General features: G+C 37.5%; 1 protein-coding gene across 2 annotated transcripts in view; it reads right to left on the bottom strand.

The window, feature by feature from the left end:
* LOC123250723 (mitochondrial poly(A) polymerase) overlaps nt 1-12,234 on the bottom strand; it is a 36,207-nt gene extending 23,973 nt beyond the window's left edge. The window contains exons 1-5 of one of the 2 annotated variants that reach the window (XM_044679946.1): nt 11,527-12,234; nt 5,249-5,253; nt 2,464-2,614; nt 1,795-2,028; nt 1,027-1,255 (exon numbers count right to left, since the gene is read on the bottom strand). In XM_044679946.1, coding sequence (XP_044535881.1) covers nt 1,027-1,255; nt 1,795-2,028; nt 2,464-2,614; nt 5,249-5,253; nt 11,527-11,691 — 784 coding nt within the window. In that variant the 5' untranslated portion in view covers nt 11,692-12,234. Of the gene's footprint in view, nt 1-1,026; nt 1,256-1,794; nt 2,029-2,463; nt 2,631-5,248; nt 5,254-11,526 lie in introns of both variants that reach the window. The other variant, XM_044679945.1, reaches the window with a different exon arrangement.
* Between the last annotated feature and the right edge of the window lie 1,285 nt (nt 12,235-13,519).

Below are 13,519 nucleotides of genomic sequence, written 5' to 3'. Positions count from 1 at the left end.
CAACTACCAACAATTTGGAAATTGGTCTTGTTCAAGGACACATGACAAAACTAGTGGAAACGCGCATCGGCCTAGGGTGGGGGGGGTGCGGGGGGGGGGGTTGAAGGGGAAAGGTGGAGCATGAATCATGTAACCATGTTAAAAATGAATATTAATAAATGTTAAAAAAAAAAAAAAAAAACCTTACCTTCCACCTTAGAATCAATACTATGTATTGGTTCTAAGGCAAAAGAGCTGTAAGGGCTAGGCAGTGGGGGTTAAGAAAGACATGGTTATAATCTTATTTTTCATTTTCTTATTCTAAATGCTTAAAATCTCAAAGAGGTATACTCCTTTTAGAGAAGTTACAAAGTGACAGTTTTCCTATAACTTAAATCTATATACAATGTAGCACTTAATTAGCTAAGGACTCCACAAAAACTTTCTCTTAAATCTTTCATTAATTTTTGAAGTGAGAACAAAGTTCAAAACTCTTCCCTCAACTAACACCAAATTTCCAAGATTCCAAGTTTTAATGCTTTTCTCCTTTTTCTACCGAATTATCCCCAAAGCCCTTAAATTAAAATAGCTTTTATTACCTATGCTGGCAATTCCACCCAAAATAAACTGCTTGGAATAGGTCATATAATGACAGAAAACTTGTAATATGCTTCCTACTTTATAATCAGTTTCTAACTCCTTGTTTCTCTCCTTTTAAAAATTCATTAAAAGTTTAAAAACATAACAAAACCCTGAACCTCTGCCTAAGAATTGATATCAAGTATGAATTTCATGGAAGAAAAGTAGTACAACTGTGGCTAAGTGACCTAGACAATTATGAAGTGTCTGAGGCCAAATTTGAACCCAGGTCCTTCTGACTCCAGACATGGCATTCTATCCATTGTGCTACCTACCTGCCCTTCATTAAAAACTTTTAAACATACAGAAGATCTTTCAAAATGCTAGTTAATTTAAATTCAATCACTTCATTTTGTTAATTTCTTAATTTAAAAACAATTATAACAGCCCAGAATGGCAGGTTCATACTTACCTTGACAGCACTATTTTTCCCAATGTCATCTAGATCCAAAAACATGTCCAAATCACAGCCCAGCTTCCCAAAGCCGTTTACTGATGATCCAAATGGTTTGATAGTACAAGCTGGAAAATATGCAGCTGCAATATCCTCGATAAGAGAGCAGGTAAGGTATCGGAGCCTAATGTTCTCTTCTGTTATTTGTAATATCCTCATGAGGGTGTTTATTTGGCCTTCTACCTAGCTGACCAAAACAGAGACACATAAAACTCAAGAAATGACAGAAGAATAAGTCAATTAAATGACTTTTTTTGTTTATAATTTGCTAATGCTAGTGATGTGGTAGTTTTCTAAAGATTAACTTAAAAGTTCTTGAAATATTTTATTTATTTCTGAAAATAAAAAGCAAAACCTTTTTCTCTGAAAATACCCCCTGAAACAATTAAAGTGGAAAAATGAAGACCAGAATTATGATCCCAGCTTTTCTTGAACAAACAAACCTAGAGCAAGGAATTAAAGACTCATTTTGGAGAAATAAAAATAAAGAAGTGATACAGAAAACAACAAAGATAACAGTTTAAGAAAATTAAAAGTCATGTTTAAAGGTTAAGGTACAGCAGAAATGGGCAAAAATATTTCAAATTACACAAGCCAAAATCCCAATTCCCTGAATAATATTGTTTATTCACCAAGCTATCTATCATTTAAGTCACCTTTAAAACAGTGCATTTTAATACTTCTACATACAAAGAAAAAAGAGGTAAAAATGTATAACTTACACTTTCTGCATTACAAAGCATCTGCATAAGATCCACATTTGAAGGGCTAGACTGGTCACTACACCGTACAAGTGTACCATCTGAAATTTGGCTCGATGGATTCTTCAAGCTTATATTAAAGAACCGAGATTTAAAAGGAATAGGAAACTCTGTTTCTCCATAAGGGATGAAAGTTGAATCCTGTAGTGAAGCTATACTTTCCTTTTTGGAATATTCTATAACAGCATGAATGCCCTATTTAAAATAAAAGAAAAAAACCCACAAACATAAGAACAAGAATTACCTGGCAACAGATTTAAAGTCACTTTCTTTTTGGTTTTCAAAATAATCATTAACCTTATCAAATAACAACTTAATATGATTACTAAATTATGTAAATTCCCCCCTTAAAATTTTTTGCTTGTTGCAAATTTCTTACTACTTTGGACTTTCATATAAAGATAGACATAGAAGAGAAATAGATTTGGAAGATAAAACTCAGAATTAACCTACAAAAAATTTGGATATTTAAGCATCAAACTGAAAAGCTAAGCACAGTGATCTTGTCCAAGATCATCTAATGCCCAAGAAATCTAAGTGCATAATTATGTACATTATATTCATTTTGTTTCCTCCCTTGGTCCAGTCTCTATAACATTGTCTCAAACTCTGAACATTCTAAGAACTTACAAAGCTTTCAAAGAAGAAATGATTAGTGATTTCTCCATGCTGACACAAATACTTAAGAAGTCTTTTCTCAGGAACTTTCTTGGGGCAGCTTATTAAAATGGACCTTTGTGCCTGCTCATGTCTTTCTTTTTGTACCTCAGAGAAAGTCTTTCTGTTTCCCGGCAAGCCTGTAAAAAAGACAAAAACATTTTCCTGCACAAAATTAATATTTAATTTCTATTTTGGAAAGGCTAATAGGGTACAATGGATAGACTGTATTGGAGTCTCAAAGACCTAGTTTCAAGTTCAGCTTTCACTTTAGCCTCTCAACATTCCAAAAGACTGGCTATAACTATTATGTTAGAAGAGAGTTGCCATTCTATATTGGTGAAGGATATATACAAACTGGAAGCTCCCTTAATCAATTCAATTATAAACCTGGATCTTTCTTCCTTCCCCAAAAGATGTATTTTGTAATGTCGGGAGAGAAAAACCTATTAAACAAGTATAACTTAAAATTACAATCACCAAACTAAATAGGTCTATTTTTTGCTCCTACTACACTGGGTCAACTTTCCCATGTAGATATACTTAGAATTATCCATGGTCCCTGATTTAACTTATTATATTTATTTACTGTCCACGGGGGTGAAATCTACAAAATTAGAACTGAACAAAAAGAGGAAAATACATTATAAAAAATTCATTACAGATACATGTATGTGGGATATCCCATAGAAGCCTTGATGCTGTGCAAACTATTGCATGCCCAAAGTTTAAACACACACACACACACACACACACACCACACACACACACACACACACACACTCTCATTTCAATTTAAGGGAAGAGTAAATAAGACAAAGGAAAAATGTAATAAATTGTCTATCTTTTCTATTTGATGGTAAATTTTTCATGAGAATTTTTTTGGTCAAAGATCTGAATTATAGGTTTACCTTACCTTAGAAGATACAAAGAAAAAGGGAAATCACTAAGAAGAAGGTAGACAGGGCCAATATGCCCTTTCTAAGTTGAGGACTAAAGTTAGTTTTTTCTTCTTTAAAGTAACTACTATATCTAGTGACACCACACTACCTTGACAGAAATGGGTCAGTAACAGAGAGAAAATACAAAACCATTTCTAACACTTTTTGTGGTTGCAATGAAATGGAAATAAATGACAAAAAAAATGGAAAAGATACCCAGTATGTCTGATAAGCATCACTGATTGCCTTTTAGACATTTCAAATTAGATATCCAATAGACATTGCAAACTCAATGTATACAAAACTGAACTCATTAAATTTTTTTAATTAATCTTTATTTTTTTCAGTCAGCAAAATTCTATTTTCTCCCCCTCCCATTCCCCAACTTCTCAAATGAGAATGAAATAAAAACAAAACTCCAGTTATACACATGCATTGTCAAGCAAAACAAATTTCCACATTGGTCATGTCTAAAAGAAACACAGAGGGCAACTAGGTGGCACAGTAAATAGACTGCTGGACTTAGTCAGGAAGACCTACATTCAAATCTGGCCACAGTCATCTTCAAGCTGTGTAACCTTGGGAAAGCCACTTAACTTAATTTGCTTCACTTTCCTCATCTATAAAATGAGTTGGGAGAAAAAAAATCGCAAAACACTCCAGTATTTGTGCCAAAAAAAAAAAAACAAAACTCAAATGGAGTCACAAAGAGTTGGATACAACTGAAAATGACTGAATAAACATATACATAAATACACATTCACACACACACATGTCCACACACCCATTTCATTCTGCCCTAGAGATTCTCACCTCTCTGTCAGGAGTGGATAGCATGTTTTATCATCAGTCTTCTTGAACCAAGGTTGATCATTATTCTGATCAGAGTTCCTAAATATTTCAAAGCTACTCTTTACAATATTATTGTTACTGTACAAATCATTCTCCTGGTTCTGTTCACTTCACTCTAAATTAGTTCATACAAGTCTCTCCAAGTTCTTCCAAAACTATCCTCTTCAATTCTTAGCATAACTCACATTTCATAACCATAACCCATTCAGTCATCTCCCAAAAACAATGGACACTCTTTCCAGATTCCAATTCTTTGCCACCTCAAAAAAGAAGTATAAATATTTTTGATTGGTAATAGTTTGTTTTGCTTGGGACTGATCTCTCTCTTAACCTACCTTTCCTCTAATTTTTCTATCTTCCCTTTCCTATCTTATTGAGTGAAATGAATTTCTGTACCTAATTCTGTGTTTTTCTTCTCTCCTTTGACAAGAACAAATAGCTTTCTTGTTTGTACAGACTTTTACTTGTGTATCCAGACTGTAAAATAGTTTTCTTTTAACAGTCCTTTCCATTCGTAGTCCCAATCCCTCAACAGCATACTCTTCCCCTACCTTTCCATTCTCCTTTTAAGAAGGTAAAAATATAAGAAAACTACTCATAGACTTTTTGCCTAATTTGACTTTTTTCTATGACTCCATATGATGATAAGGTTCAGAGGGATCACACATATAATCTCCTCATATTAGAATATAGTTTATCTTTGTTTAGTCTTTCATTGTCATGTTTACCTTTTTGTACTTCACTCCTGTGCTTGAACTTCAAAGTTTAAACACAGCTCTGGCCATTTTTATCAGGAAGGCTTGGGAGTTCTTTATTTCACTAAGGCTCCATTTTTTCCTAAATAGAATTCTACTGTTTTACTGAGTAAGGTATTCCTCACTATCTCCTCTGCCTTTCTGGAATACTGTATTCCAAACTCTACACTTCACTGAAGTAATAGCCTCTAAATTATGTGTATTCCTAACTGTGGCTCCTTAGTACTTGAATTCTTTCTTTCTGACTGCTTGCAGAATTTTACTTTGGCCTGGAAGCTTTTGGTTTTGGGCTAAAGTATTGTTGGGGAGTTTTCATTTTAGAACTTCCTTCAGGAGTAAATGGTGGATTCTTTCTATTACCACTTTATCTTCTAGTTCTAAAAATATTTTTATAAGAACACAACTACAAAACACTTTCTACACAATTAAAACTAGATCTAAAGAATTGGAAAAACATTAATTGCTCATGGGTAGGACAAGCTAACATAATAAAAATGACAAACCTACCCAAATTAATTTACTTATTCAGTGCCATACTTATCAAACTACCAAGAAACTTTTTTACTTTAACAAAATTCATTTGGAAGAACAAAAGATCAAGAATATCAAGGGAAAAAATGAAAAAAAAATGTGAAGGAGAGGGGCCTAGCAGTACCAGATCTTAAACTGTACTATAAAGCAGTGGTCATCAAAACAATATGGTACTGGTTAAGAGACTGAAGGGAGGATCAATGGAATAGACTTGGGGTAAATGACCTCACAAGACAGTGTATGATAAACCCAAAGAGCCCAGCTTTTGGGACAAAAATCCACTATGTGACAAAAACTGCTGGGAAAATTGGAAAACAATATGGGAGAGATTAGGTTTAGCTCAACATCTCACACCCTACACCAAGAAAAACTCAGAATGGGTGAATGACTTGAATATAAAGAAGGAAATTGTAAGTAAATTAGGTGAACAAAGAATAGTATACCTGTCAGATCTTTGGGAAAGGAAAGATTTCAAGACCAAACCAGAGTTAGAAAAAATTATAAAATGTAAAATAAATAACTTTGATTAATTAAAGTTTTTGTTGTGTTATTTAAAATTACTGGGGTTCTATTTAGAAGTATTAAGCCTCAAGATATGTAGTATTTGACAAACTTCCTGTGGACATGTGGGGGACTTTGAAACTACATTTCCCATGGTCCAACGGGTTTCCTGTTTTGGATGACATCTTCAAGGTAAAGCACGTCTTTAAATTTTGGGAAGTCGCTTTTAACTTCCTCTCTTTGCTACCTGAGCGGGCTCCCAGGGGATGGAGAGGATTAAGGAAGGTACAAAAGGTAAAATGGCTGAGGCGGCAATTTGAATTTTTTACAGGCGCATGGTTGATTTTATTCTATCGACATGGGCCTAAATAAAATATTAGTTTTCCTCATAATATCATAAATTCATCATTTTTGAAAATAACATTGTACAAACAAAACTAATGCAACCAAAATTAGAAGGGAAACAATAAAATGGGGAAAAAAATCTTTATAACAAAAACTCTTTGACAAAGGTCTAATTACTCAAATATATAAGGTGCTAAATCAATTGTTCAAAAACTCAAGCCATTCCCCAATTGATAAATGGGCAAAGGACATGAATAGGCAACTTTCAGATAAAGAAATCAAAACTATCAATAAGCATAGGAAAGTGTTCTAAATCTTTACAATTAGAGAAATACAAATCAAAACAACTCTAAGGTATCACCTCACACCTAGCAGATTGGCTAACATAACAGCAAAGGAAAGTAATAAATGTTGGAGGGGGTGTAGCAAAATAGGGACATTAATGCATTGCTGGTGGAGTTGTGAATTGATCCAACCATTCTGGATGGCAATTTGGAACTATGCTCAAAAGGCTTTACAAGATTGCCTGCCCTTTGATCCAGCCATATCACTGCTGGGTTTATACCCCAAAGACTTGTACAGAAATATTTATAGCCATGCTCTTTATGGTGGCAAAAAATTGGAAAATGAGGGGATGCCCTTCAATTGGGGAATGGCTAAACAAAAATATGTTATCTGTTGGTGATGGAATGCTATTGTGCTAAAAGGAATAATGAATGGGAGGAATTCCATGTGAACTGGAATGACCTCCAGGAATTGATGCAGAGTGAAAGGAGCAGAACCAGGAGAATTTTATACACATTGATGGATACACTGTGGCACAATTGAATGTAATGGACTTCTCTACTAGCAGCAATGCAAGGATCCAAGACATTTCTGAGGGATTTATGAGAAAGAATGCTATCCATATCCAGAGAAAGAACTGTGGGAGCAGAAACACAGAAGAAAAACAACTGCTTGATCACATGGGCTGATGTGGATATTATTGGAGATGTAGACTCTAAAGGATCACCCTAGTGCAAATATCAATAATATGGAAATAGGTCTTGATCAATGATACATGTAAAACCCACTGGAACTGTGCTTTGGTTATTGGAGGGGGGTGGGAAAAGGAGAGGGAAAGAACATGAATCATGTAACTATGGAAACATTTTCTTAATCAATTAAATAAATTTAAAAATAAACAAAAGATATGGACAGTTTAAAGATTACTTAAAATATGATGGTTAGGCCCTTCTCGGGGGTCATAGCTTTCAGGTAGTCCAATAATTCTTAAATTTTTTTTCTAATGAAATTGTTTTCCACATCAATTTTTTCCCTATGAGCTACCTTACATTTTCAATTCTTTTGACTCTATTGTAATTTCTTGTGGTGTCAGGGAGTCACTGGCTTCTATTTGATTCATTCCAATTTTTTAAGGAAGCCAGGCTCTGCACACTTCTAGAAGGAAAGTCTGGGCTGGTCATGTTTCTGTTTTCTTGAGGTATAGAGAACTGTTATTCTAGACTCTCAAGGACAGCTCAGGCTAGCAATCTACAAGCTTTTGGTACTCCCAAAATGGTCTGATCTTGGGAAAGATCTGATAACTGTCCTCTTGGTCTGAGCTCTGCAAGTTCCTAAGCTGGATTTGGGTCTGTGCAACCATAGACTCTTGTCAGACTAAGTTCTCTTAGCCAGCTGAAAAGCTTTGCTGGTTCAAAGGACAGAACTGTCAGCTTCCCTTTGGTCTGTAATGTCTAACTTGGTTATTCTCCACATGATTTGGCCTCGGATAGAAGCTGGAACTGAGACATTACTTTGTTCTTGGGGTACAAGCTACAAATGCTGCTTGCTTCTGAAAATCCTCCTTGCTTGGTATATGATCCAAAAGATTGCATTAACTATCATTCCAATCCTACCAGTCTTCTGAATTTTCATAATTCTGTCATGGCATAGCCATTCCTCCAGTGTCCCATGATTGTAACCTAAATATCATTCTGGACTCTTTACTCTTCATCACCCTACACATCCAATCAACTCCTACATCTTGCCATTTCTAACTGTATAACATTTCTCTCATCCAGTCCTTTTCTAGCCTAAACCACTGCAAGGCCTCCTCATTAGATTCCCTCTCTTATGTCTCTCACATTCCAGTCCATCCTCTCTCTACACAAACTGCCAAGGTGATTTTCCTTAAATGTGCAGATTGAAAGGATGGGATTTGTGAAAGGGGGATGGGACAAAAGGAACCAGAGAAGGAGTTATTGGTTACTGGCTCTCTTTATTATTATAAGATCTGATATCAGTCTTTATGCCACTAACTCAAGTAGCTTCCCATCATCTCTAAGACAAAAGATAAACTGTTCTTCTAATCTTTAAAATCATACAGAACCTAGCCCTACCCATCATCCCAGCATCATTATACACTCCCATTAACACACTCTATGATCCAATAAACCTGATCTTCCCTCTATTCCTAAGAAATGGCACTCCCATAGTTCTGTGTCTTGAATGTACTCCCTCCTCCCTTTATCCTAAAAGAATCCCTCACTATCATCTACATGAAGCCTTTGCCAATCCATCTTACTGTTGGTGCCCAATCCTTCCCTGACTATGTGATATGTACTTTTTACTTAAGATTCATCCTCTGTATTAATTCTGCATACACTTATATATGGACTTATATCTCTAGGAAGAATGTAGTCATTGAGAGTAGAGATTATTTCATTCTTGTATTTATGTTCCCAGCACCATACTAGGCATATGTTAAATTTTAATGATTGACTAATTACAAAATAAGAGAAAGGATCCCTGCAGGCAGAAACAATGGTCCAAAACTGAGATTAAATTTAATACAAATAAATATAAATTTCTGACTTTAGGTTGAAAGAATTAAAGTACAGGATGAGAGAAACCCAGCTTGAAAATTTTAGGAATTTTAGTTAATTAAAAGCTTAATACTAGCTAATAGTGTGTCTACCCAAAAATCTAAGTTGATTTGAAACTGCAGATTCTTGAACCTTTTTGTGTCCTAGACTTCTTTGACAATCTGGTGAAGCTGAAAGATCCATCCAAAGAACTGTTTTTAAATGTATAAAATAAAACATACGGCATGTTAAAGAAAAACAACTGAAATGCAGTAATTGAAATATTGGGATAGATAACTAGGTGGTGTAATAGATAAGAGTGCAGGGCCTGGAGTCAGGAAGACTCTTTTTCCTGAGTTCAAATTCAACTTCAGACACTTACTAGCTGTGTGACCCTGGGCAAACAACTCCAGTATCTGCCTAGAAAACCCCAAATGGGTTCACAAAAAGTCTGACAATTGAAATTACTGAACAAAAAATCAAAATATTAAAATTTAGAAAAACAAATTCACTAACTCCAAATTAAAAACCCTTGAATTAGATGCAGAGTCCCTATATCAGTAAAGATTGGTCCAACCACATCTGGAAAAACAAGGCAAGTTCTTGGTGTTCATTTTAATGACTAAAAAACTGATGAACATCTAGTAACAGTAAGTCATGTCACTTGAGGAATGATTGAAGGAAAAAAGAAATGAAGAGGCTTAAGGTGGGACCAAAGCCACCTCCAAGGAGAGAAAGAGAAGGGAAAAGAGAGATTGGGAGAGGGGTGGAAAGATGGCAGAAAAGAGAGTTTGGGGGCGGGGGCAGGGGAACTAATATTTTTATAGAAAAGGGATTAATGGATTAGACTTTGTTATTTTAACAAGAGGAAATAGTTCCTAATTCACAATATGCAATTAATTCTTTCAGTGAAATAGCACTAAAAAATGATACCAGTTCTTCCTAGCTCAAGATTTCCATAATCTCATTCAATAAGGACAGTTTGAATCATAGGAAATGCCTAATTAATGTTTACTGATTGAGGTCCTGATAAATCTGTAAAGGCACTGACTGCCTCTGGTTTCTTTGGGGGAAAATGTCACTTAATTGCTTTACTATTGCAGTTGCTTAGTCATTTCAGGAGCATCCAACTCTTCTTGACCTCATTTTGGGATTTTCTTGGTAAATACTGGAGTGGTTTGCCATTTCCTTCTCCAGCTCATTTCACAGATGAAAAAATGGAGGCAAATGGGGCTAAGTGACTTGCCCAAGATCATCCAGGTAGCAGATAACTAAGGCTGGATTTGACTGCTTTACTACTGTCACTTAAAACCATATTGCGGAGGAGCAATTTAGGTGGCTCAGTGGATTGAGAGCCAGGCCCAGAGAGGAAGTCCTGTGTTCAAATTAGGCCTCAAGACACTTCTAGCTCTGTGACCCTGGGCAAGTTACTCAACCCCCACTGCCTAACCCTTACTGCTCATCTGCTTTAGGAACAATATTCAGTATTGATTCAAAGAGGAAAGGTAAGCATTTAAAAAAGATTTTTTTAATCATACCTGGAAAGCAATTAAGTAGGTTTCAATCGGTTCAGATCTGATTAGTTCTATTAATCCTATTAATATAATTAATATCATATTAATCAGACATTTACATATTGCCTACTTGTGAGGTGCTTTACAAATACGATCTCATGGGATCATCACAACCACCCTGCAAGTTAGGCAATGGTATGACCCCCATTTTACGGATGAGGAAATTGAGGGAGACACTTGCCCTAGTAATTGTCACAGCTAGTAAGTATGTGGCTACATATGAACTCAGGTCTTCCTTTCCCCTGGGTATTTTCATAAACGGGTCTCGTTGGGAAGGAGAAGTGAGTGCCTCAGGCAGGTAGAACACACAATGAATGTCCCAATCTGGAGCTCATGTGCCCTCATCGCGGAGGGAAAGCCCGGCCTCGGTCCCAGAGATCTACATAGTCCTCCAAAGTTCCCGCCCCGGAGGAACTCCAGTGCCAACCCCGGAAGGAACAGGGGGCCAGAGAGGTCAAGGGGCGACGGTCAAGGGGCGGGACCAAGGTCAGCAAGGCCTGGGGTCGAACAGCCGCCCCGGCACTAAGAAGGCCCAGATGGGGTCAGATTCCCGTACTCCCAACGGGCGGCACAGCCCCCGCCAAGAGGTTCGGGGGGAGGGGTTTCCATTAGCTCCGCCCCCGGCCTCCCTGCGCTGCCCTCTCCCACTACCCGGGCAACACATGCGGCGCCAAAGATGACCCAAGATAACCGCCCGCGCCTCCTCACCTAGCTCTGCGCTTCCCGCAGGTGGCTCTTCTCTTTTGAGGATGGCAGTTCCGGGAGAACTGAGGTGCCGGTGGAGAGAATCGAAGAATCGACCCCTTCCCTGGGCGCAAAGAGGCAGACGAGTCACCAGCCCCATGCAGACCGCCATTGCCGCTCGTTGTCAGGAGAAGGAGCCGGAAAAAAAAAAAAAAAAGTCAGGAGCCGTTGTGCGCATGCGCCCTCCCGTAGCCCAGACGGAGTGTCGGATGGATCAAACCTGAGCGCGCGGACCATATTCTCCTAGATTGCCTGAAGGCTGTTTCCCTTGGATTTGTGACCGGGGTCGAGAGAAGAAAACGGCCGAGCTTCTTGGTTTCCCCCATCCCCACTCCAAGATTTCTAAATCAAATTGCGACTTTGGGAAATACACCCAGAGTACCAGAGTGAATTGCGTTTTGAGAAGGGGGCGGGGCGGGAGACCCAAATTCTTCGTGCCGACGGGTGACAGCGGCCTGGACTCTGGGCTGCTCTGGGCTTCCGGGAGAGTATTGGGATATTGGACTGGATGGGCGCCCCCCCATGGCCTCCAGATGGCAGCGGATGCGAGGGAAGAAGCACTTGTTCAGTGTCTGGGACCCTGGCTTCAATTCTACCCCTGATGTTTACTGGCCATGGACAGTGAGCAGCATTTATTCAGTACCTTCTTTATATGACCAGGATGATAGGTAAAGTTCTTGGCAAACTTTACACTGGTACACAAATACTTCATTATTATTTTATTACTATTATTTATGACTATAACAATTATTTACTACTATAAAGATTTATTAATCCGTTTGGGTTTATTACTATATTATTATCATAATTGTTCAGAATGCATTATTTCTTACTACTATCCTTTACTAGTATAACTCAATCCATTATTACTTCCTATGAATAACATTTCTTACTATTATCACTTAGTACTATAACTATTACCAATGCACTGTTATTTTTTACTTATTATTTATTACTATAACTACAGCAGAGGTGAAATACGTTAGTGCACCATAAGTCAGGAAGTTTAGAGTTCAGATCCTGTCTCAGACACTTGCTGTGTGACTGACAGGTCATTTAAGTCCTGTTTGCTTCAGTTCCTCATCAATAAAATGGAAACACTGGAGAAGGAAATGGCAAACTATTCCAGTATCTTTGCCAAGAAAAGCCCATAGACTTTGTCCATCATATAGAGTCCAACACAGAACAGCAGCATAACAATTTACTAACAATGCATTATTAGGGAAACTAAGTAGTACAGTGTATACAGCTCCAGGCCCAGAGTCAGTAGGACCTTTTTTCAAATCTAACCTCAGGTAATTCCTCACTGTGCAACCCTGGGCAAGGCACTTAGCCTCTATTCCCTAGCCCTTATTGCTCTTCTCCCTTAGAACCCATACTAAAATAGGAGGTAAGAGTTTTTAAAAATGCCATATTTAGGCTTATTATTTATTTCTCTGTGAGAATAAATTACCTGCCCTATACTTACTTGACATATGTTATTTGAATTCCTCTTTTATTTTCCCTTTTATCATGTATCCCTTTGACTTTTGAGCTATAAGCCACAAATATTAATATAAATAATTTTCCTCAGAATGATGAGCCCATGAATGTGAGACTAGAAATCCTATTGGTGCCACTAAGAAGTAAAGTTTCCTTAGAATTGAGTTTGAGGGGGCAGCTGGGTGGCCCAGTGGATTGAGAGCCAGGCCCAGAGATGGGAGGTCCTGGGTTCAAATCTGACCTCAGACACTTCCTAGCTGGGTGACCCTGGGCAAGTCACTTCACCCCCATTGCCTAGCCCTTACCACTCTTCTGCCTTGGAACCAATACCCAATTTTCATTTTAAGACAGAAAGTAAGGGCTTAAAAAACAGTCAGCTTGAAATCTGAAGACCCTAATTCTTCCCTGTCCCCAGAGAATTCACCTCAAGGGAAGTCCCAGACTTAGCCATTTCAGAC

This window comes from Gracilinanus agilis, chromosome 5, assembly GCF_016433145.1.
Source record: "Gracilinanus agilis isolate LMUSP501 chromosome 5, AgileGrace, whole genome shotgun sequence".
NCBI classification, from domain to species: domain Eukaryota; kingdom Metazoa; phylum Chordata; class Mammalia; order Didelphimorphia; family Didelphidae; genus Gracilinanus; species Gracilinanus agilis.
Note: the sequence above shows the minus strand (reverse complement) of the source record. Positions and strands in the feature narration are given on the sequence as shown.